The 24,888-nt window shown below is 33.9% G+C and overlaps 1 protein-coding gene across 1 annotated transcript; it reads left to right on the top strand.

Annotated features, from left to right (window-relative positions):
- The first annotated feature begins 326 nt into the window (after positions 1-326).
- On the top strand, positions 327-24,577 carry kif16ba (kinesin family member 16Ba). The gene is made up of 31 exons (XM_051093320.1): positions 327-642; positions 4,305-4,374; positions 4,464-4,577; positions 5,695-5,811; positions 5,986-6,083; positions 6,379-6,488; positions 7,733-7,875; positions 8,048-8,216; positions 8,334-8,465; positions 8,803-8,978; positions 10,443-10,508; positions 10,735-10,794; positions 10,879-10,998; positions 11,156-11,207; positions 12,534-12,671; positions 12,804-12,886; positions 12,967-13,055; positions 15,009-15,062; positions 15,454-15,655; positions 15,836-15,919; positions 15,967-16,067; positions 17,362-17,746; positions 19,298-19,558; positions 19,641-19,978; positions 20,086-20,244; positions 20,391-20,496; positions 21,913-21,957; positions 22,045-22,167; positions 22,602-22,691; positions 23,106-23,189; positions 24,160-24,577. Exons 1-31 carry the CDS (start codon positions 596-598, stop codon positions 24,319-24,321), a joined length of 3,978 nt encoding a protein of 1,325 aa, XP_050949277.1. The 5' UTR covers positions 327-595; the 3' UTR covers positions 24,322-24,577.
- The last annotated feature ends 311 nt before the right edge of the window (positions 24,578-24,888 follow it).

Here is a 24,888-nt window from a genome sequence, read left to right on the forward strand (position 1 = left end):
GTCTTAAGAGCTAGTCTGACCAGCTAGCAGTTAGCTAAGCATTAATCAGTCTTGTTTTTTGGCTTCAATGTAGATTAATCTACGTTTTCACGTAACAGAATTACATATGACCAGTCTTAAAGAAAAAAAAATAGACGACTAACTTTTAAGACTAATCTAAACCTTTTACGCAACCGCTCCCAGTTATTTTTATCCTAATAGACATTAATTGATTTACATTGATATCATCATCATACCATGTGATGTTGTTCCCGGCATTATCCATGATAATTCCAGACCGGAAGGTGGCAGTGTCGCGTCTGCGATGTGTTCCGTATACCGCCCTACCGCCAGCAAAGAGCAGGGCGCTGTGAATCACTCCGGGAAAATAATACCAACAGAACAGCAGCGTCCCGGACAAATTCATCTTCTTACATGATGACTGTTGAGTGAACAGTAGACGAGCGTCATCAGCTCCTTTCACGGATACAGTTGTGTTGTTTTCCGCGGATACGGTCACATCATCCGGAGCCGGTCAGAGTTGTGTCAGTCATCCATGAGAACTGACTGAAGTGATTGTGAGTGTGTGAGCGGTTCTGGTCCTCAGGGATGTGTTATGGCATCGGTTCGGGTGGCAGTGCGGGTCCGGCCCATGAACAGACGGTGAGTTGGTCTTAAACACAAATAAACGAATAAACAAACACGTAAACATGTCCGCGTGAATAATGTCGCAACAGCTGCAGAGTGAAACGCATGACAGCAGTGCAACACAAACATGAAATACACGTAAAAGCTAGTGAGCGTGTATTAGTATTCTGTTTATTATTATTTAAGTTTTTTCTTTGGAAAGTTGACATGACGCAGGTCAGATACGAACCTTAAGCGGACAGTTACTCACTGCGCCACGGCCCTGACCGCATCTTTGGGCGTCACAGGCACCTTTCTCTGTTGGTTTATGCTGGTCATGTTGCAGGGACCAGCTTAAACCAGAATCAAAACCTACCTAACCAGCTGTTTTTTTTCAACAGGGTTAGAGTCCATAATGTCCATAATGCTGTCTAATTAGACAGCTACGTGTGATGTGACACTGGAGAACCAAACAGATCAAAAGTGAAACGAATGAAAAATGCCCCAGTTCTTTTTGTTTTTATACCGTCCCTGGCCTTAAAAAGTGGACTCCGATCTCTCTCTTTTTTTTTGTCCATTTTAAATGTAATAGGATCTCAGTTCACTTTGCCGTGAGACTAATGTAAAATATCTCACTTTATTTACATAATGTAAATAAAATAATGGTACTATTTAAATGGTAAAGTATTTATAAATATGGGTTGTTTAGGTTTTTACGTTAATTAGTTGTGATTTCACGTGTCAGTTCACTTTTCCTTGAGACTCTTGTGAGATATCTAATTTTCTTTACATAATGTGAATAAAATAATGATAAATGATTTTTAAATGGTATTTATAAATATGGGTTGTTTAGGTGTTATTTAGGTTAATTAGTGGTGATTTCACTGGAGTCAGTTTAAAAGAATCAAATGAGTCCGATCAAACGTGAATCAGATGAAAAATGCCCCAGTTCTTTTTGTTTTTATACCGTCCCTGGCCTTAAAAAGTGGACTCAAGTCTCTTTTTTTTTTTTTTTGTCCATTTTAGATGTGATAGGTTCTCAGTTCACTTTGCCTTGAGGTTAATGTAAAATATCTAATTTTCTTTACATAATGTAAATAAAATGATGGTACTATTTAAATGGTAAAGTATTTATAAATATGGGTTGTTTAGGTGTTTACGTTAATTAGTTGTGATTTCACGTGTCAGTTCACTTTTCCTTGAGACTCTTGTGAGATATCTCATTTTCTTTACATAATGTGAATAAAATAATGATATATGATTTTTAAATGGTATTTATAAATATGGGCTGTTCAGGTGTTATTTAGGTTAATTATTGGTGATTTCACTGGAGTCAGTTTAAAAGAATCAAATGAATCAGATGAAAAATGTCCCAGTTTTAACACTGGAGTTAGTTTAAAAGAATCAAATGAATCCGATCAAACGTGAATCAGATGAAAAATGCCCCAGTTCTTTTTGTTTTTATACCGTCCCTGGCCTTAAAAAGTGGACTCCAGTCTCTTTTTTTTGTCCATTTTATATGTAATAGGTTCTCAGTTCACTTTGCCGTGAGACTAATGTAAAATATCTCACTTTATTTACATAATGTAAATAAAATAATGGTACTATTTAAATGGTAAAGTATTTATAAATATGGGTTGTTTAGGTGTTTACGTTAATTAGTTGTGATTTCACGTGTCAGTTCACTTTTCCTTGAGACTCTTGTGAGATATCTAATTTTCTTTACATAATGTGAATAAAATAATGATATATTTTATTAATGAATAATGAATAAAATATCTCATTTTCTTTACATAATGTGAATAAAATAATGATAAATGATTTTTAAATGGTATTTATAAATATGGGTTGTTTAGGTGTTATTTAGGTTAATTAGTGGTGATTTCACTGGAGTCAGTTTAAAAGAATCAAATGAATCAGATGAAAAATGTCCCAGTTTTAACAGTGGAGTCAGTTTAAAAGAATCAAATGAATCAGATCAAAAGTGAATCAGATAAAAAATGCCCCAGTTCTCTTTGATTTCATACTGTCCCCGGCCTTGAAAGTGGACTCAGATCTCTTTATTGTCCATTTTAGTTGTAGTAGGTTCTCAGTTCACTTTGCCTTGAGACTAATGTGAAATATCTAATTTTCTTTATGGAATATGAATAAAATAATGATACTTTTAAAATGGTAAACTTTATAAATATGGGTTGTTCAGGTGTTATTTAGGTTAATTAGTTGTGATTTCACACTGGAGTCAGTTTAACAGAATCAAATGAATCAGATCAAAAGTGAATCAAATAATTAAAAAAAAACCCAGTTCTCTTTTGTTTTCATACTGTCCCTTGCCTTGAAAGTGGACTCAGATCTCTTTTTTTTTGTCCATTTTTGTTGTAATAGTGTCTCAGTTCACTTTGCCTTGAGACTATTGTGAAATTAATTTTCTTTACATAATGTGAGTAAAATAATAATACAATTTAAATTGTAAAGTATTTATAAATATGAGTTATGTTATTTTATTTATATGTGTGTGAACTATAATTTTATTTATTTAATTATTTTTTATTTTATTTTACTTTTATTTTAATTAATATATATTTTTAATTGTGTATATATATATATATATATATATATATATATATATATATATATATATATATTATTATTATTATTATTATTATTATTTATTTTATTGATTTATTTATTTTTTGTTATGTTTATATATTAAAAATAGTTCTATATAATATCAATTATAGGAATATAAATGCAATGGAAATATTTTCAAAATATATACTGTATGTGTGTATTTATATATACATAAGTATACACAGTATGCGCACATATTATGTAAACAAACTTTTATTTTGGATGTGATTAATCGCAATTAATTGTTTGACAGCACTAGTCATTGTAATGATTATTATATTAATATAAATAGTAATAATAATAATAATATCTATAATTAAAATTACAGTAATGTGAATAAAATAATTCTATTTGTATAAATATTGTTATTTTTTGTCTTTAATTTACAGCATATAATGATTTTAATGAATGTTTTTCAGTAATGTTATCATGAAATCATCAGTAAGTGTAATAAGAATTATAAACATGCTTTAAAGGACTATATGCACACAAACCTGTGTTTATTTAGCACATAGCATGTAGTTATCAGCTCTATATGACTGTCAAAACGTGATCCATACTGTACGTCTCTAGGGATATATACAGCTCATTCTTTCCGAAACACCTCCTGATCCCAGAGGATCTGTGTGTGGATTTTCACAGGAGTGGCTACCTGTATGGCGCTGCTAATATATAGCTATTATTATTACACAATTTCAGTATTCCAGTGTCTGATTCAGATTTTATATGGTAACCCTCAATAAAATTGACCAAAAAGTATTAATACTGAGATCCAAACTTATTTTTTAATTTCAGATGTTTTTATTGTTTCCTTAAAGTGTTGTGCTGATAATGTAATTTGTAATGGGGAAAAAAACTAATTAGTAAAACAAAATGGTAATTCTGCTTTAAACAGCTCATAAAAGCATCAGGTCGAAAATAGACGTCTAGTTTGATCTGTTGATTGGTCTAAATTAAATCGTCTCCCTCGAGAGTAAATGCTTATGGTCTATGGATTTACAGTGTGTGTGAATAATTAATGAAGTGCATAAATGTATATTTTATTCATGTATTATTGATTTTTGTCACAGGGAGAAAGACCTGTCTGCCAAATGCATCATCGAAATGGAAGGGAACAAAACCACCATCACCAACTTAAAAGTATGTGGCATTCAGCGTCTCTAAATGATAGCGTTCCACAGATGAAAACGATCATTATTGGTCAAATTCTTGTGCTATTTTTATATCAGATACCAGATGGAGTGACTGGAGACTCTGTACGAGAGCGAACAAAGACTTTCACATATGATTTCTCTTATGACTCTTCGGATTGTAAAAACGCCAGCTTTGTCTCACAGGAGAAGGTCAGTGAAAATGTGAACAGCACATACTGTCTATTGAGGATTGTAGAACTTTTGTCATTTGCAGGCATTCAATTGTTAGTTAGCTGTAAGCAATGTATTTTCTCTTAAATTGCTCAATTAAAAAAAAAAATAATTGAACATATGTTCAACCAGCTCCAACACCATTTGTGTATAATAAAGTAATCAGATCTCATTAGGAGCTAATCCTCTTAGCGTTTGTGTTCAGAAGGTTTGTTACTCGATACTGAGACTTACAGTTAACGTCAAAAGTTTACATACACCTTGCAGAATCTGCTAAATGTTAATTTTTAACCAAAATAAGAGGGATCATACAAAATGCATGTTACTTTTTATTTAGCATTGACCTGAATAAGATATTTCACAAATGTTTACATATAGTCCACAAGAGAAAATAATAGTTGAATTTTTAAAAATGACCCAGTTTAAAATTTTTCCTAATACTGTGTTGTTACCTGAATGATCCACAGCTGTGTTTTTGTTTAGTGATAGTTGCTCATTAGTCCCTTGTTTGTCCTGAACAGTTAAACTGCCTGCTGTTCTTCAGAAAAATCCTTCAGGTCCCACAAATTCTTTGTTTTTTCAGCATTTCTGTGTATTTGAACCCTTTCCAACAATGACTGTATGATTTTGAGATCCATCTTTTCACACTGAGGACAGCTGAGAGACTCATATGCAGTAATTACAGAAGGTTCAAACGTTCATTATTGCTTCAGATAGAAAAACGATGCATTAAGAGCCAAGGGGTGAAAACTTTTGAACAGAATGAAAATGATTTTTGTATGATCCCTCTTATTTTGGTAAAATATTAACCCTTTGCAGATTCTACAAGGTGTATGTGAACTTTTGACCTCAACTGTAATAAGTCTTGGGTGTTGTGTTGTAAAGTAAAAGTGTAAATATTTGTATTCAGGGCTGGTTTCCCATAGACAGATCAAACAAAATCCTGATCTTAAAGATAATGTAACGTCTAGCCATTATTAACAGTGTAGCTCATATCTTGATTTCATGATTAACTTTTAGCTTTTTCAGTTTAGCTTTGCACTGGTGCATGTATAAATACTCTAATGTCACAAGCATGATGTGTGTGTGATTTCAGGTATTTAAGGATTTGGGCACTGATGTGTTAAAGGCAGCGTTTGAAGGATATAATGCCTGCATCTTTGCTTACGGCCAGACTGGATCAGGGAAGTCACACACCATGATGGGCATCCCTGTAAGCCTTTTTATTAATACAAGTGTTTTCTTCTGCCAAAAACACGGTTGAGGCTTGTACTGTGATTTCAAACATACTTTAGTAAATCTCTGAGGCAGTTGATTTATATTCTTGACTGCTTGTAGAGTTATTGAGCTTAATATTGGCTCTAAATGATGACTTGCTGTGCCGTAGGGTGACGTCGGGCTGATACCACGGATCTGTGAAGGATTATTCAGCAGAATTTCAGGAATGACTCGGAGAGATGAAGCCTCTTTTCGTACAGAGGTCAGGTGAGTTGAGTTCAGAAATTTTGCTGAAATCTTGCACTGTTCGTTGATGGTCAAATGGTGAAGTGCATCATTTTTCTGCTATATTAGGGGTAGCAAACAGAATTGCATAAATGTTTTCAATCGTTCCTTGTAACAGACTCGCACATTTATTGTTTGAGCTAGATTCCAGTTCCATTTGCTGCTGCTGGTAGCACAAAAATAATTTTTCTTCACATGTACATCTTCAAAATAAAGGTCTGTTGCAGTATGCATACATAGAACGCCTAAAACTGTCATGTTTCGGTTATGCTGGCAGCTACTTGGAGATTTACAACGAACGGGTGCGGGACTTGTTAAGGAGAAAGATGGCGAAGACATATAACCTCAGAGTCAGAGAGCATCCTAAAGAAGGACCCTATGTAGAAGGTAAGAGCATGACTTCAAACATTAACCAAATCTCTGCAAATCAATACATAAGAGAAGCTTTGTTACAATAGTGAAATTTCAGTAGTTGATACCAATACTAGTGAAATTGTATGATTCTCATACGAATTTCAGTGTCACAGCAAAACAAAGATGTTATGAGTAACACTCCTCTAATTTAAAAAATAAAAATAAACCAACATTAATATAATTATTAATAAATTACTCAGCTTTCTGATATTGTTTAATTAAGTACGTTACTTGAATTTTTAAAGTAAATGTTTGAACATTAAGTGCCAGTAAATATTGCAATTCTATATAAATATTAAGTAAATAATGAGTAAATATTTACCTAAAATCGCAATATTTACTTATTATTTACTTGATAATACTGCAATATTATGTGGACTTTATGTAAATATTGAGTAAATTTTGTAATATTAAGTAAATATTGCAATATTATTTACATATTGGGTGAACATAGTAATATTAACTTAAATATTAGGTAAATATTACAGTACTGAGTAAATAATGAGTAAATATTACAATATTATGTAAATATTGAGGAAATTAGTAAGTATTGCAATATGTAAATATTGAGGAAATATTACAATACTAAGTAAATAACTTATTTACGTAATGCTGCAATATTTACTCATTCGGTAGATGCTGCAATATTATATAAACTATGTATATATTAAGTAAATATTGTAATATTAAGTAAATATTGCAATATTGTTTACATATTGACTAAATATAGTAATATTAGGTAAATATTGAGTAAATATTGTAATATTAAGTACCAGTAAATATTACAATATTATGTCAACATTAAATAAATATTGAGTAAATATTACAACATTGAATAGATATGTAGTAAATATTGCAATATTAATTATTTACTTTATTGCAGTAATTACTTATTTAATCTTGCTTAAAATTGTAAATCTTAATATTTACTCTTTATGTAAGTGTTTAGTTAATATTGCTGTATTGAGAAAATACCATAACATTATGTAAACAATGCTTAAATATTGTAATATTAAGTAAACATTACATATATATTGAGTAAACATTATGTATATATTGACTGAATATTATAATGTTATGCAAACATTGTGTTAATATTGAATAAATATTCATAACATTATATAAATATTGCAAGTTGTTATAAAACACTTTAATGTTGCATTTAAAGGTGTCTGCATTTGTTGTTGTTCTGTTAAATGCTTCCTTGTTGATTTCAGACCTGTCGAAGCACCTTGTGCAGAACTTTAGTGATGTGGAGGAGCTGATGGAGGCGGGAAACATCAACCGCACAACTGCCAGTACCGGCATGAATGATGCTAGTAGTCGCTCACATGCAATCTTCACCATCAACTTCACACAGGTGAATAAAATCCATTACTGATGTAACTATACTTGTGTTATAGCATAGAATGTGTATGTGCATGAGCTAAAACAGCTAAAAAAATCCGTAATATCAGTAAAAGATGCAAAATAATTTTACTAGTAAATAACGTTTTTATTAAAGATTAATGTCTTCATTCTCATGCTCTCAGGCTAAGTTTGACGCTGAGATGCCGAGTGAGACGGTTAGTAAGATTCACCTGGTTGACCTGGCAGGAAGCGAGAGGGCCGACGCCACAGGGGCCACTGGCGTCCGGCTCAAAGAAGGCGGCAATATCAACAAATCACTAGTCACCCTGGGAAATGTCATCTCAGCCTTAGGTGCTCTGTCACATTTCTTGTTGTCCTTTCCTTAAATTCTTAAGAATTTTTGTGTACAGATAGGTAAAATTAAGTCTCTTTTAGTCAGTATTCTGATTGCTCCCTCTGTCTTTGTAGCTGATCTGTCACAGGAAGGAGGGAACAGTCATTTGAAGAAGAAGCAGGTGTTTGTTCCTTACAGAGACTCAGTGCTCACGTGGCTGCTGAAGGACAGTCTGGGAGGGAACTCAAAGACCATCATGATCGCTAGTGAGTGAGGAATCACGTGACACTCATTGTTTTGGCTGGATCTATTAAGTTGTTACATAAAGCTTATGTAACTCGTACAGACAATGGCTTGGAGGAAGGAAAATATTTTATTAATTTTTACTTGGTGTTAGACCACTTTTTTATTCATTGAATCAGTCAGTAAATCAGTTTTTGTTGAAAATGGCATGAAATATATATATTTTTTAAATGAATACAAATGCATTGAATACAAATATAATATTTTAGAAATGAAGTTTTGCTGTATGATTTTGGTTTAAAAAGGTTTTGTGCATCGTGTATTTTGCAAGAATGTCAGAGCTCTAATCTTTTTGTCCAGCTGTATCGCCTGCAGACGTCAACTACGGCGAGACGCTGAGCACACTGCGCTATGCTAACCGTGCCAAAAACATCATCAACAAACCCACGATTAATGAGGATTCCAATGTTAGACTTATACGAGAACTTCGAGCAGAGATTGCTCGACTGAAAGCGCTGCTTGCACAGGGAAATCAGGTCTGAATGTTAATTTGACAATAATTTACCTTAAAAGATTAGAAAACTTTTAAGCATTTATATTGTAATTATCTAATAATCATATTTTCTTATCTAAGTATGAGTTTTAAAAAATCTTTTCACTTGCTATTAGAGCTGTGGTGTGGAAGCCCGTTTCCGCCACTGAATAAAAAAAAAAAAAAGGTAATTGCGACTTTTTATCTCACAATTCTGACTTTTTTCCTCCGAATTTCTCAGAATTGCAAGTTCAGAGATTCTGACTTTATAACACACAATTGCAAGTTATTAAGTCAGAATTGTGAGATGTAAACTTGCAGTTCTGAGAACATATCAGTCTTTTTTGCCATCAAAAAATTTAAACTTTTAGAACTTTTAGAGCGAGTTTATATCTCACAATTTTGTGGAAAAAAAAAAGTCAGAAATGCGAGATATAAACTCTAAATTGTGAGAAAAGGTCAGAATTGTGAGACACAAACTCGCATTTGTGAAAAAATCATGTAGTTCTGACTTTATAACTTGCAATTGCAAGTTTATATCTAACAATTCTGAAAAAAAACGTCAGAATTCCGAATTTTATATCCTGCAATTCTGACTTCATTTCTCAAATTGCAAGTTTGTCTCTCACAATTTAAAAATCTCACAATTTTGACTTTATAACAGATGCGAGTTCATACCTCACAATTCTGAAAAAAAAAAAAGTCAGAATTGCGTGAAAAAAGTCAGAATTGTGAGATACAAACTTTAGAACTTGCAATTGGAAGTTTATATCTCACAGTTTTGGAAAAATTGCAAGTTTGTGTCATGCAATTCTGGAAAAAAGTCAGAATTCCGAGTTTGTATCACGCAATTCAGGGGAAAAAAAGTCAGAATTCCATGTTTGTATCTTGCAATTCTGACTTTATAACAGATGCGATTTCATACCTCACAATTCTGAAAAAAAAAAAAAGTCAGAATTGTGAGATACAAACTTTAGAACTTGCAATTGAAAGTTTATATCTCACAGTTTTGAAAAAAGTCCGAATTTTAAGTTTGTATCACGCAATTCTGGGGGAAAAAAGTCAGAATCACGAATTTGCATCATGCAATTCTGAGGGAAAAAGTTACAATAACCTTTTATTTATTTATTTATTTATTTAGTGGTGAAAATGGACTTTCATACAGTGGAGCTGCTTTATAGCTGAATCAAATTTTGCAACATTGACATTGTTGTTGAACTGAATTAAATCAATATTGAACTGACTTAAGCTGAACAAGAACACTGTTGTCTTCTATCAGACTGTTTCTTGCTATATTTTTTTAGAGCTGCTTTACAGCAGAATTTGAATTAGTCTCAAATTTGAAGCAATTATTCTGTTCTTTTCCTGTTTATTACTGTGAAGCTGCTTTAAAGCAGTCTATATTGTATAATGTGCTACGTCAATAAAGGTGACTTGACTTGGCTGTTATATTTTGTGTCATTTTCAGATAGCGCTGCTTGATTCCCCCACAGCGTTAAGTATGGAGGAGGAACTGCACCATAATGAAGCCAGGGTAACATGCACCCTTTCATAATCACATAACAACAGCTCTTCTCAGCTAATGCAGTCGCACTGAATAAGTAGTTTCTGGAGCTACTCATTTTCATACACTGATGTCCACAATGTCCTAAACAGCGAGATTTGTTGCGCTAATAAATGTTCTGTGAAATTTCAGTAATGAATTCAAATGTTGGTTATGGGAGGATATGAAATGTCATGTGCATGTTTTTCTGTCGCAGGTGTTGGAGCTGACCAAGGAATGGACGAACAAATGGAATGAAACGCAGAACATCCTGAAGGTTTGTCACCATCTGTCAGAATAGCGTCTTATTTTTATCACCTCATTCACTGAGCCAGTGTGTTTTGGCGTGTGTGTTGAACAGGAAGAAACTCTGGCTCTGAGGAAGGAGGGAATCGGAGTGATTCTGGACTCAGAGCTGCCTCATCTCATCGGGATTGATGATGATCTCCTCAGCACCGGCATCATTCTCTATCATTTAAAGGTAATGAACATCCACCAGTGTTCATCACAGTTAATGGAGGTGGTGAAGATGAAGATGCCGCTACAGCTAAATGAATTTGTTTTGTCTACGTTATGCTGTTGATTTTATGTGTTTCAAGTGTGTTATATAAGTTGACAGGGTTTGTGTGTGCTTGCAGGAGGGAAGGACATACGTTGGCCGTGATGATGCCACAAATGAACAGGACATCAGTGAGTTTATTGACAGAACTCTCTCATTATATGTTTAATTATTGTTCGATTCAGTCACAATAATATTAATAGGAATTTAAAATGCTATCATGGAAATTTGTCCTAAAGCGACAGTTCACCCAAAAATTAAAAAAAAAAACCCTGTAAAACCTGTAAGACCTTCGGTTATCTTCAGAACGCAAATTAGGATATTTTTTTTAACCTGAGAGCTTTCTGCTCCTGCATAGACAGCAACGCAACTGACACATTCAAGGCTGAGAAAGGTAATAAAGACATTGTTAAAATAGTCCATCTGACATCAGTGGTTCAACCGTAATGTTATGAAGCTATGAGAATACTTGTTTTTTTTTTTTTAACTATGTCCTTACTACCTTTCTGGGCCTTGAACATGGTTGCATTGCTGTCTATGCAGAGTCAGAAAGCTCTCGTATTTCATCAAAAATATCTTAATTTATGTTCCGAAGATGAACAAAGGCCTTATGGGTTTGGAAAGACATGAGGCTGAGTAATTAATGACAGAATTTTCATTTTTGGGTGAACTATCCCTTTAAATCATGCACTGTATATTTTCTAGTATCATCTTATTCATTCAATCTGAATAATGTGATATGATTTTTGTAGGTATTTGAAAATTTGGACATCTATTTGTGCTGTTTGACAAAATGATTTTAATGTTTGTGATAATTATTTTTATAATATTGTGCTTTAGGTAAACATGTCAGATCAGATAAGGGAAGTAAAGGTTTATATAATAATAAATAATCATGTAAATGTGTTTTGTCACAAAATGCGTGTCTCTTGTAATTGTAATTTTAAGGTAAATTCCTCTTCCTGTCATTGCAATTCAAATTCCTATGCAAAATCATGTGTATGATGATGCATTTATGGGTAATTCATATTGAAAATGATATAAAAAACGGTGCTTTAATTATATGCCCTTATTTGAATTTATTTTAAATTTTATCCTTAAAGGGATAGTTCACCATAAAAATGACAATCATTTACTCACCCTCATTACCTTAATTTCCCAAAATTCTTCTTTCATCTTTTTGTAGAAAAAAGTCAGGAGTAAATGATGACAGAATTTTCATTTTTGAAATTGTTTGAAAATTTAAGTTACAATGTTCCATCCTGTTTGTTCCTCATTTCAAATTTAGGAATTCAAATGAATTTGAAATGTCATTTTCAGTTCAGTTTCAACTTAGATTTCCAAATCACAACCCTCAGTTCAAGAGATGAGTTTAAATTCAGATCTTTGCCTAACCCCAAGGCAGATTTTGCTAGTACTGCCAGTCTTAAATATATTTTCCCTCTTTATTTTTGCAGTTCTTCATGGTTTGGGTCTGGAGAGTGAGCACTGTCTGATAGAGAACCAGAATGGGATGGTCACTCTCATTCCTCTGAATGATGCTCAGTGCTCAGTTAATGGAGTTCAGGTCATTGAGCCCTGCCAGCTCAACCAAGGTCACATATGTACCCCTTTTTACAAAAAAAAAAAAAAAAAAAAAAAAAAAACAATATGAATGAAGTTTTATGCAAAGCTTATGTTTTCCCTTTATTAAACAGTAGAATTATTTGTGCATTTGTGTTTCTCAGGTGCTGTCATTCTCCTCGGCAGAACCAATATGTTCAGATTCAACCATCCTAAAGAAGCGGCTAAACTTCGAGAAAAAAGAAAGGTGGGAGGAATTCACGCATAACACGTAAGCATCAGACACATGACATGTTTATTAATATATCTGCTCTTCTTGTTCTCCAGAGCGGCCTCCTGACCAGTCTGAGCTTATCCATGTCTGATCTGTCCAAATCCTGTGAAAACCTCTCTACAGTCATGCTGTATAACCCTGGGTAAGCCTCTGCCTGTGTGTGCATATACGTGTGCAACAGAGCGAGTGGTTTCTTCCCCTCCATGCCGCCTCTTCTTCCTCAGCCCTCCTCCCTCTTTTCCTTCCCAGGAGCCTCCTCTTTCCTCCTCTCTCCATTCTCCTCTCTCTTCATGCCCTGCGGCGCCATTGCTGGTACTGCTGATGCCCAGTGCATTAAAACAGCTGATAGAAAAGTCTAATTCAAGCCCTGCTTGCCAGATCACCAGTGATCTTTTCCCAAAAACAGCCAGTAGGGATGCACGATATGTCAGTGACCCATTGGTATCGACCAATCAAGGATTAATGGCAGATCATAATTAAATTTGGCATATACGCTACCGGTAAAAGTTTGAGGTCAGTTAAAGAGATACAGCAAGGATGCATTAAAAACATTTATAATGTTACAAAAGATTTCTATTTCAAATAAATGCTGTTCTTTTAAATTGTCTGTTCTTTAAAGAATCTTGAAAAAATGTACTTTCAAGATTAAGAATATTAAATATTTCTGGGCCAGCAAATCAGCATATTATAATGATTTTTCAATGTTTATGTGGCACTGAATACTGGAGTAATGATGCTGAAAACTCAGCTTTGCATCACAGGAATAAATTACATTTTAAAATATATTAACATAGAAAACAGCTATTTTAAATTGTAATATTATTTCACAATATTTCTGTTTTTACTGTATTTTTTGTTCAAATAAAAGCAACCTTGATGAGCCTGAGAGACTTCTTTCAAAACATTTTTTTTTTTTTTTACTGGACCCAAACTTTTAAATATTAGTATACTTAAAGGTTTTTTTTTATTCTAATTTTTTTATTCTTTTTATTCTAAAAATATGGCCAGTAGCATATTATATTATATTATATTATATTATATTATATTATATGATATTATTTATTTAATATTAATGTATTATTTTTATATATATTTATTTTTATATATATATATATATATATATATAATTATTTTATTTTTTTTTAACAGTTTAAACAGTGTTTTTTTTTTTCTGTGACAGTTCACAAAAGTACTGACCAGATTTTCATTTTCCTTGCTGTATATTATATCTTAATGCCTAAATTTGTATATTTTTAGGTTAGACTAGGTTGCTATAGTGAAAACAACAGGCTGAACCAAATAGATTTATAATACTGGCTATAATTTTTTTTAATATCGATGCATCCCTAATAAACAAAATGCATGTTGGCTTTTTGCATTGTCACATCAATAGAAGAATGCACAGTCAAAATGAGGTAAAACATTGTTTTGTTGGTGAGGTTCGGATCTGTGATCACGCATGTGGAAACTCCCTGACTGGCCTGTAAAACCCTTTACAGTTGTGTTGTCATGACTGATCATGATCCTGGGCAATGACCTACTACACCAACTACATGTCATGAATAAACACCAAACACTCAACTCAGTCTATTTCATTTTATTTTATTTAATTTTATTTTATTTTAGGAGTTGCTCACATGAAAATTCTGCCATTATAGCCTGGATTTGTACAGCAGTATTTGGTAACATTTCTTTTTTCTGAACTTCTTCATGGCAGTCTCTTCACTGAAAAGGGTCCCATCTTTCTCAGGTAGAACCAAAGCACCACTAGTGTTCTCATGTTAACTGCTGTGTTTTTATATACATAGTTATGTCAGTCTTTGTGGGTTCAGTTTGTCCACTTCTCATTCATCATGGCTTGTGAAAGCACTTCCTCATCATCATAACACTTTAGTTGAACGTGTGTCTCCATCTCTTTTTTTTTTTTTTGGTGTTGTGTATTCTGCAGCACGTGCTTATAGTTGCAGCGCATGCAATGTGACGGCTCAATGCTCATAATAATGCAGACCCTCATCCCATGCGCTGGTGTGAGTTTGCTGTGGTTTGCTTGTGTGTGTGTTTTAAGGGTGGAAACTAATTGTGTTATATCTTTCAGACTGGAGTTTGAAAGGCAGCAAAGGGAAGAACTGGAAAAACTGGAAAATAAAAGGTGTGTCATGTAACTTATTAAACAATAAATACAAAATACTTAAGTGATAAAGCAGTGTTGCCTACTAATTTACATGCCATTTAGGATTTTATCCAAGTCAGCTAATGCAAATAACACAAAATTATCCAAAGTTGCATAATTTTAATTTTTAGTATTTTTTTTCCTATTTTTTTGTAAGTTAAGTACAATCACAAATCTATCAATAATTGTACAATAATATAAAAATAATTAATTAATGACTTAATAATAATAATAATAATAGTTATTTGTTAAATAATTTTATTTTTAATCACTATTAAGTAATATGTAATAATTATCTAATAACATATATTCAGTTAAATAAATCAGTTGATTTTGGGCCTAATCACTATCTGTTTTCTTGCTGGTCCAGGCGGCTGATAAAGGAGATGGAGGAGAAGCAGAAGTGTGAGAAGGCGGAGCTTGAGCGCATGCAGCAGGAGGTGGAGTCTCAGAGGAAGGAGTCTGAGCAGGTGCAGCTGCGCATCCGCAGACAGGAGGAGAGCCTGCGCAGACGCAGTCAGGACATCGAAAGCCGCCTCCGAGACTTGATTGCTGAGAAAGAGAAATTTCAGGTTAGACTGATGATCAGGAAGTAGTTGGTTTTATGGTTGTTTATTTTTGGAATTGTTGTTTTTTTCTGCTGATAAAATCATGACATTTTTTTTCTCCACATGGCTGCACAAATTTTTGTCTCCAGCCGAGAGCCAGAATTTGAAATAGAAATTTGAAATGCTAATGTCTGTTGTGTTCAGGAGGAGAGACACAGAGAGCAGAAGGAACAGGAACAGGAGAAACAGAGGAGACTGCAACCAAAGCAGAAGCTGGAGGAGGAAGAGGTGCAGGAGGAGGAACTGGAGGAGGAACTGGAGGAGGATGATCTCAGGCCCAGCGAGAGCGAGCAGAACAAACCGAGCTCTTTCGTGAGCTGGAGCGACTCAAACGAGAACGAGAGGAGCAGGCCGTCAAACTTCAGCTGGAACGCAGGTGAAAAAGTCAAGGTCATTTATATGTTGAGTAATATGTGTTGGTGTAAAAGCAATCCAGACTAACTTTAAATAAATATTTATTTTTTAAACTTGAATACAATATTAAAACCAAAAATAATATTATTAGTGTTATTTATTATTTAATATTTCATTTTTATATAAATTATTATTTAACTATTATATTTTTATAATTATTAATAAATATAGTATTTATTTTTCAATTATTAATTATTATTATTATTCTAAATGTTTGTCATAATACTTACGTATATATAATTTATTTATTTTATTACAAACACATGTACATATATGCGTGTTTATATGTACATTAATTGAATATGAAAATAATATAATAAAACTATAGTTTTCATTAGTTAATAAAGTTATAATTATACAATAAAGTTATATTGTAATTAAATATTATGAGATTATACAATATATTATGTATTATGTATTGTATAAAACAGTATTGTAACAGTTTTGTTCAATAAAACCATATGATTTCTGATACCTTGATACCTTATTTGGCCAAATTATTATTTTATTATTTAAAATTATTAATAATGTATTAAATTAATTAATTATTAATTTATTATTTTAAAGGCTGTTGTTCACTTACATCTATTTTTATTACCACAAAATATTATAATAATAGGGCCCTATGAAATCCGTTTTATTTCCAAATTATTTTTTCCCATTTTAACTTTGCCATAAAAATTTTTATTTTCAAAGACTGTCATACAGGTTAAGAAAACAGTTACATTTGTCACTGTAACTAAATACGAATACAGAGTAAAATAGCCTCATAAATAGTAATAAATATTAATTAAACATAAATGACCTCAACATTAACTCACTACCGTTTAAAAAATAAACAATAATAATAATAATAAAATAAAGTCAAATAAATGTAAAAATACAGCAATAACAAACTTATAACTCTATATACTTTCACTGTCCATCAATTCCACAAAAGAGTCACCATCTAGACTCTACAGAAAGTGGTTACATTAAATTTTATTAATCAAAAGGCCTGTCTAATTAATCAAGTTTTACAGTTTTATTTTTATCAAATTCCGTGTTTTTCATTACTTTTATGGATTTTTTTTGTGGGGAATTAATAGTTTCAATTAATCAATGAATTAGTCAATAGATTAAGCGATATAAAAATAGTCGTTAGTGGCAGCCCTAATTATATATGTATATAATATACATTAATATCTGCATAGAGATATAGCTGTATCGTACAGTACTTTTGAAACCATGTCAAAATGAATGTCTTGAACATCCAGGCGTCTGGAGGAGCGTGAGAAGGAGCAGCTGAGTCTGGTTGGGCGCCTGGAGGAGCAGTTGAGGGAGCGCAGCGAGGAGGCGGCCGCCCTGCTTACGCCGGATGAAGCTCGCCGTCTGGAGGAGGAGCGACGGACACTCACTGAGCTCAGGGAGGAGCTGCTCAGAGCAAAGGAGGCACGGATCGATGGAGAGGAGGAGGGCGGGGAGGAGGCCCGGAGGAGCGCGCAGGCACGGTATGAACATTTCAAGCAGATGCAGGTGGAGGAGCTGAGTTTGCTGGAAGAGTCACTGATCCAGCAGAAGGACCGGCTGGAACGGGAGGTGGCCAATGAACGCACGTCACTCGGTCTCCTGCTGCACACGCACAAGGACAAACAGAGACAGGTACAGGAGTCATTGTTTTAAAAGCACACTTAAACCAGAGGAAAACTGTGGGGAGGGTTTTCATTGTTTTATTTTTAATGGTTGTGATAAGAGTGTGGCACATTCACCACATTTAAATACCACTGTATTGTTCATTTTTAAATTAATATTTAAATTTAAGATGCTGTAAGTGAGAAGAAACAATCTTTTGAGATTCTAATTCACTGAAAAGAATCATCTCAAAAGAATCATTTGTTCATGAGCTGGCCTACACAGGTTGCACTGCATTGTGGTTTGATTCACTAAAAAGAATCATGATGCAGTGCAACCTGTGTAGGTCAATTCATGAACAATTGATTCTGTTGACTTGGATCTTTTTAGTCAGTTTGTAACAAAACAGGACCAGTAGTCTGATTCATAAGTAAGTGACTCATTTGAGATGATTCTTTTTAGTGAATCTGTAACATACAGCATATTCTGATTCACAAACAAATGACTCTTCTAAAAAAAAATTCTTTATAGTGGATCAAAAACATATAAGTCTAATTCACAAACACATGATTCTTTCGATATGATTCTTTTTAGTGAATCAAAACATGACGCAGTGCCATTTCTTTAGGCCAGTTCATATAACTCTTTTAACCTGGTTCTTTTAAGTGAATCTGTAACATACAACAGGATCAGTGTAATCTAATTCACAAACAAATGAGTCTTTTGATATGATTCTTTTTAGTAATTGAAACATAATGCAATGCGACCTTTGTAGGCCAGTTCACGAGCAAAAGACTCTTTTAACTGGTTATTTTTAGTGAATATATAAGAAGAGCAATGTTATCTGATTCACAAATGACTCTTTTGAGATGATTCTTTTTAGTGAATCTTCAACATACAACATATTCTAATTCACAAACAAATGACTCTTCTAAGAAAATTCTTTATAGTGAATCAAAAACATATAGAAGGACCTGTGAAGTCTGATTCACAAACACGTGATTCTTTGTATATGATTCTTTTTAGTGAATCAAAACATGATTTAGTGTGACATGTTTAGGCCATTTAATGAACAAATTACTTTCTTAAACTGATTCTTTTTAGTGAATCTGTAACATACAACAGGACCAGTGTACTCTGATTCACAAACAAATGACTCTTTTGAGCTGATTCTTTTTATTTAATCAAATTCTGCAGCACAATCTGTGTAGTCCAATTAATGAAAAAATGACTCTTTTGATACTGTTCTTTTTAGTTAAACCAATCATAATGCATTAAGATCTGTGTAGGCTAATTCACAAGCAAATAATTTTTTTAAATAGTTGTTTTTAGTGAACCTGTAACATCCATCAGGACCAATACAGTGTGATTGACTCTTAGGAATCAGTTCTTTTAATGAATAAGTCAAAAGAACAATTTGAATTAGTGAATTAGAAAAATTCAAATGTGAGAAAAATGGACATTATAACTGAAAAGTAACTAAAATAATTGAAATGGAATCAACATGATAATGGAAATGAAATCGAACTGAATCAAGACACTGGTGGTTCACTGTATCTCGTCTTGTTCTTCTCCTTTCAGGTTCGTGATGTGATGGAGCGTGGCATTCAGGACGTGTCCTCTCTGGGTCAAGAGGAGGTTCTGATCCAGCAGGCCGAACACAGGCTGCAGTTCAAAGAGAGACAGCTTCAATCGCTTAGTGAGAAACATCTCCCTGCTGTCTCAGAGGAGCGACAAAGAGCCATCGAGCTCCTGGACAGAGTTAGAGGAGGAACAGGGTCTCCTGGTTTGGACGGAAGTCCAGAAGATATGGACAAAGAGCTGGATGAGACACTATATCAGGTAAAATTCTGCTCAGTCAGATGGCCTCTTCTGTGTAAGTGGACAGAAGTAGTAGCATCTGTCTTTCTGTTTTTCTCCATAGGTAGAGAAGGAGCTGGAGGAGAAGGAGGAGCGTTTGTCTCAGTACAGCGCAAGCGCCGAGCAGCTGCAGCAGCTCCAGCAGTCCTACGAGTTCACGGCAAACGTGGCCCGTCAGGAGGAGAAGGTTCGCAGGAAGGAGAAGGAGATCCTGGAGTGGAAGGAGAAACAGCAGAGGGAGGCTCTGGAGCAGGCCGTCGCACGCTTGGAGAGGAAACACTCCGCCTACCGCAGGAGCCTCAGTCAGGAGCCGGATGCCGAAGGGCCCCGAAAGAGGTCACAGTCCGCTCTAGGACAAAGCACTTTCAGGTTTACAGGAACACAAGACCTGGACCAGGACAGGTGTGCTAGCTTTTAATAAATATAAAGGCCCCTGAGGGGTTCTAGAATTGAATGTGATAAATCTAGAGCTGCTCTGTTGTCTTTATTTATGACTTTGTTTTTCTCAGGATGGAGCGAGAGATCGCACAGTTGAAGCAGAGGATCAGCGAGAGCGAAGGAAGTGTGCGGAGTCTCAGTGTGAGCGGGGAAGAAAAAAACAATGTGAACCAGTCACCTGTCAGCCCCATACAGACGCTCCCGACTGTCCTGTCCATAGGAGATGAAAGGTACACACACCACAGCTGCTTTTATTGCTGCTTAATGGTCTGAGACAAGCAGCATGAAATAAAGATTTCCTGCTGGTTGTGATTTTTGTCAGTAGGCAGTTTAATTTTCATCTGACCGGTCCTTTATTTGCTCATTTTCTCCTCAGAATTAACATGTATATTGAAGAAGAGGTGCAGCGGAGGCTGCAAAAACTGAACCTGCTGAACAGAGAGAATAACAACACACTCTCACTGTCTTCAGACTCACTGCAGGTATAAAATTACAGCTAATACACTCACTTCAAACTGCAAGACACTTTAAAGACAACATGAAATCAAACCCCTGTTTAAATGTATCCAGAACAATTATTTTCCTCTTTTGCATTTTAAAACTTTGGTGCATATCAGTGTTATTACTGTTAATTAAAACAAATAAGTGTCATATTCGTTAACTGAAAAAAAGCTGAAATCAAATAAATGTAAATATTAGAGCAAAAAAAAAAAAATAAAATGTAAATAAAAATTAGAAAAGTTTTCTATAGATCTAATTGAAAAATGTAAAATGGCAAACTAAAACTGAAATAGAAAAAAATCCAAATAGAAAAATAAAAAACTCAATAAAAAATTACAAAAGCACATAACAAAATGACTAAAACTTAAACTAAAAATATTTTTTACTGTTTTTTTTTTTTTAAATAGTCATTTCTGCCAGTGTAACTTGGTAACACTTTACAATGAGTTTCTTTAGTTAACATTAGTTAACTACTTTAGTTTACATGAACTGAGAATGAACAAAATAAATTCATCATTTATTAATGAATTATTAAAATCAGAAGTTCTGTTTGTTAATATTAGTTAATGCACTGTGAATTAACATGAACAAACAATGAGCAACTGTATTTGTATTAACAAATATTAATAAATACTGTAATGAATGTATTGTTTATTGTTTGTTCATGTTAGTTAATACAATAACTGTTAACAAATGACGCCTTATTGTAAAGTGTTACTAAAATATCTTTTCTCTTTTGTTTGGATGCTAACTATCGGTAAGATTTGTGAAACTTAAAAAGCAAGCCCAAACAGAATCTACTTTTTTTGCATTTCTGTGCATATTTTAGTTGAAAGCATAATCAAATTAGCCAAACTGTTTTCTTAAAGACTTCTGTGCAAGCACAGATTCGGTGTGGGCTTGCTTATGAGGGGAAAATGGTTTAGTGTTACCCTAGTTGTCCACAAGAGACACGTTAAACCCCACAGAATTGTTTGTGGCATCACCAAAGTTGTTTAACTCTGCAGGAGGAGGAGCAGGATAGTGAGGGTAGCTCTGTTAGATTGACGGATGAGGTAAGCACGGGCCTCAGCCAATCAGCACCAGCTGAGCGCACTGTGATTTGCATGATCCAGCCTTAATTTGCATACCACTCACAATCTCTGTTATCAGTAGATTGGGTTTTTCCTCTGCAGTTTTTCTACTTTGGGAGCATGCAGCCTACCCACCAATGCCTTGTGTAAATGCATTGCACTTGTTCCTGCAATTAAAGGTTTTTTTTTTTTTGCTACCTCACTGTTGGGAAATAACTGAATAGTGCTTGCTGGACCCCTGAAATCAGCTGCTAGTTATTAAGACTGTTAAAGTTCTGTGTTAATTATGATGTGGCACTAATGAAATGTGTTTTACTCTTTCAGGACAACGATAAAAAACGCATCGATCAGCGCAAACTGAAATATGAGGTGCTGTCTTGTATGTTTCGAGAATGTTGTTTCATTTGCACTTCAATGGAGGATGTTTTCTGACTGTTTGTGTTTGTCTTTCCACAGCGGCTAGTGTCGATTCCTCTGGATCCGAGTCCAGAGAGTTTTAAAGATCCGGTAAAGATCAGTATTCCTCGTTACGTCCTGTGCGGTCAGGGAAAGGATGAACACTTTGAGTTCGAAGTCAAGGTTTGTCTGCATTTTATGCAGTCACAGTCCAGTCACTGCATTAACTGTGAGAATTATTAATTATTTAAAGGATTAGTTCACTCCTGAATAAAAATTTCATGATAATTTACTCACCCCATGTCATCCAATATGTATATATCCAATAAACTGCAATTTGAACCTTCAACCTGTTGATCCCCATTGAATTCCACTGTATGGAGAAAAATCCTGAAATGTTTTCCTCAAAAAGCTTAATTTCTTTTCGACTGAAGAAAGAAAGACATGAACATCTCAGATGACATGGGAGTGAGTAAATTATGAGGAAATTCTAATTCTGGAGTGAACTAATCCTTTTATTGACTGTGTGGCGACTTCCCGTGAAAAGAAAGAAAAAGAAGTATACGTGAATAGACATCTCTGATGTTTTAGGTTTGTGGTTTTGTGTCTGTGTTCAGATCACTGTTTTGGATGAAACGTGGACAGTGTTTAGAAGATACAGTCGTTTTCGGGAGATGCACAAATCTCTGAAGCTGAAATATCCAGAGGTATGACCCACATGTATACAAAAGTGACACAACTGGTAGAGCATGTCACTAGTAACACAAATGTTATGGGTTTCGATTCTAATGAAATGTATCAGATTGCATTGTAAGTCACGTTGTATTTTACCCCAAAATATAATTTAGGACCCATTAAATTATTTTTTTGCATTATTTACCTGCAATTAAAAATCATGCATGCATAAGTTGCTCATGCATAAATGTAAAAGATGAAATTAATTTCAGATCAAATTCATGCATGTAACCCTCTCCCAAGTATTTTTTAATATCCTTTTTTTTTTTTTTTTTTTTTCCCACAAAAAAAATAATGATATTTTAACACCATCAAATAAGTTCTTTCATCATTTTCATGCAAAGTTTCATGATTTTTTAAAATCTTTTTTTTGAATCTTGTTTTAGCTTGCAGCTTTGGACTTCCCTCCCAAAAAGATTTTTGGAAACCGAGATGAGAGAATGGTTGCGGAACGTCGGAATCAGTTGGAGGTAATTAGAAGTGTTTACCATCAATCACTTTTGAATGAGAAACTTATTAAAGAGCAGGTCATATGGTATTTTAAAGTGTCCTAATATTGTGTTGGAGTTCCCTACAGGTTTAAATGCATCTAAGGTAAGAACACATTGTAATTTTCACAGAATATACATTTAATATTAGAATTATTTTGCAGTGATTTCAAAACGATTCATTTGAAGCAGATCTGAGCTTAAAGGAGAAGTCCACTTCCAGAACAAAAATTTACAGATAGTGTACTCACCCCCTTGTCATCCAAGATGTTTATGTCTTTCTTTCTTCAGTCGTAAAGAAATTATGTTTTTTTTTTTGAGGAAAACATTTCAGGATTTCTCTCCATGTACTTCTGTGGTGCCCCCAAATTTATACTTCCAAAATGCAGTTTAAATGCAGCTTCAGGCAGCTCTAAATGATCCCAGCCAAGGAAAAAGGGTCTTATCTAGCAAAAAGATTGGATATTTTCTTAAAAAAAAAAAAAAAAAAAAAAAAAAAATGCAGTTTATATACTTTTTAACCTCAAACACTCATCTTGTAAACTCATCTAGCTTTGTGTGAACTGTTTTTCTCTGGTCATGAAAGTTAGAGTACGCCTAAAAACTTCCATCTCCTGCCAACTTCAAAACTGTTCTACATCGCTATTTTTTTTGTAAAGCATGTTTGATCTTCTTCTGTGTTTGATCTTCTTTGCATGTTCACTGTGTAAACTCTGAGTTGGTACTTCTGCAGCGATGTAGGATGATTCTGAAGTTGGAGGAGAAAATGAGATGGGAGTTTTTAGACATACCCTAACTGTACCTTTTGATTAACAACTTTGCAGACTGTTTACATAGAAGGATAGCCACGTTACAAATTGCAAAAGAGATATATACCCATATGACCTGCTTTTTAAAACTACTGGAGTTTTTACTAATCTAAGATGTTGATGATGTCATTGCGTTTTCTCAGCAATACCTGCGGAACTTCTTCCGTGTGATGATGTCACCGTCCTCCTCTTCTCCTCTGAGAACAGACGAGTTTGGCCTACACCTCTCCAAACACGCCGTGTGCAACATCTCTCCTTTCTTCAAGAAGGGAGTGTTTGACTACAGCAGTCACGGGACAGGCTGACACACACACACACACACACTCCCATAAATAACACTCATTTACATAAATACAAACTGATTCGCTCACAATTGGAGAAATTTCACCTCAAAATCAAAAGAAAAAATAAGAAATTATATTCTGCATCAAGAAAATCAAGCTAGATTTTGAAACCATAAACATTTTTGCCTTGTGATATTATTTTCATAACAATTAAGCACGTTTTTCTAAATCAAATTCTCATTATACTATAGCTTTTAAGTTGTGGTACTTATAGTAATACGGAATAAAAAAAAAAAATCTGTATTAATATTATTTTTTTTTTTTTTTTAATCATAACAAGAAGCTGCCATGATGTATAAATACTTTACAATTTAAATAAAATATTATTATTGCCATGAAAATAATACCATAATGGAAAAAATACTATGTATACAAAAATAGGCTTTATTGTCTACATATTTTGAGGTGAAATGTGAGCTGGATTCATTCAGACATTCATGAACTCGCTCAGGAAAGTTGTTAATCAAGAGCAGGAAAGGCAGAGTGACTCGAAATAGAGAAAGAATGGGAAAAAAAGATCCAAAGTAG

This window comes from Labeo rohita, chromosome 1 (genome assembly GCF_022985175.1).
Source record: "Labeo rohita strain BAU-BD-2019 chromosome 1, IGBB_LRoh.1.0, whole genome shotgun sequence".
Taxonomy (NCBI): Eukaryota; Metazoa; Chordata; class Actinopteri; order Cypriniformes; family Cyprinidae; genus Labeo; species Labeo rohita.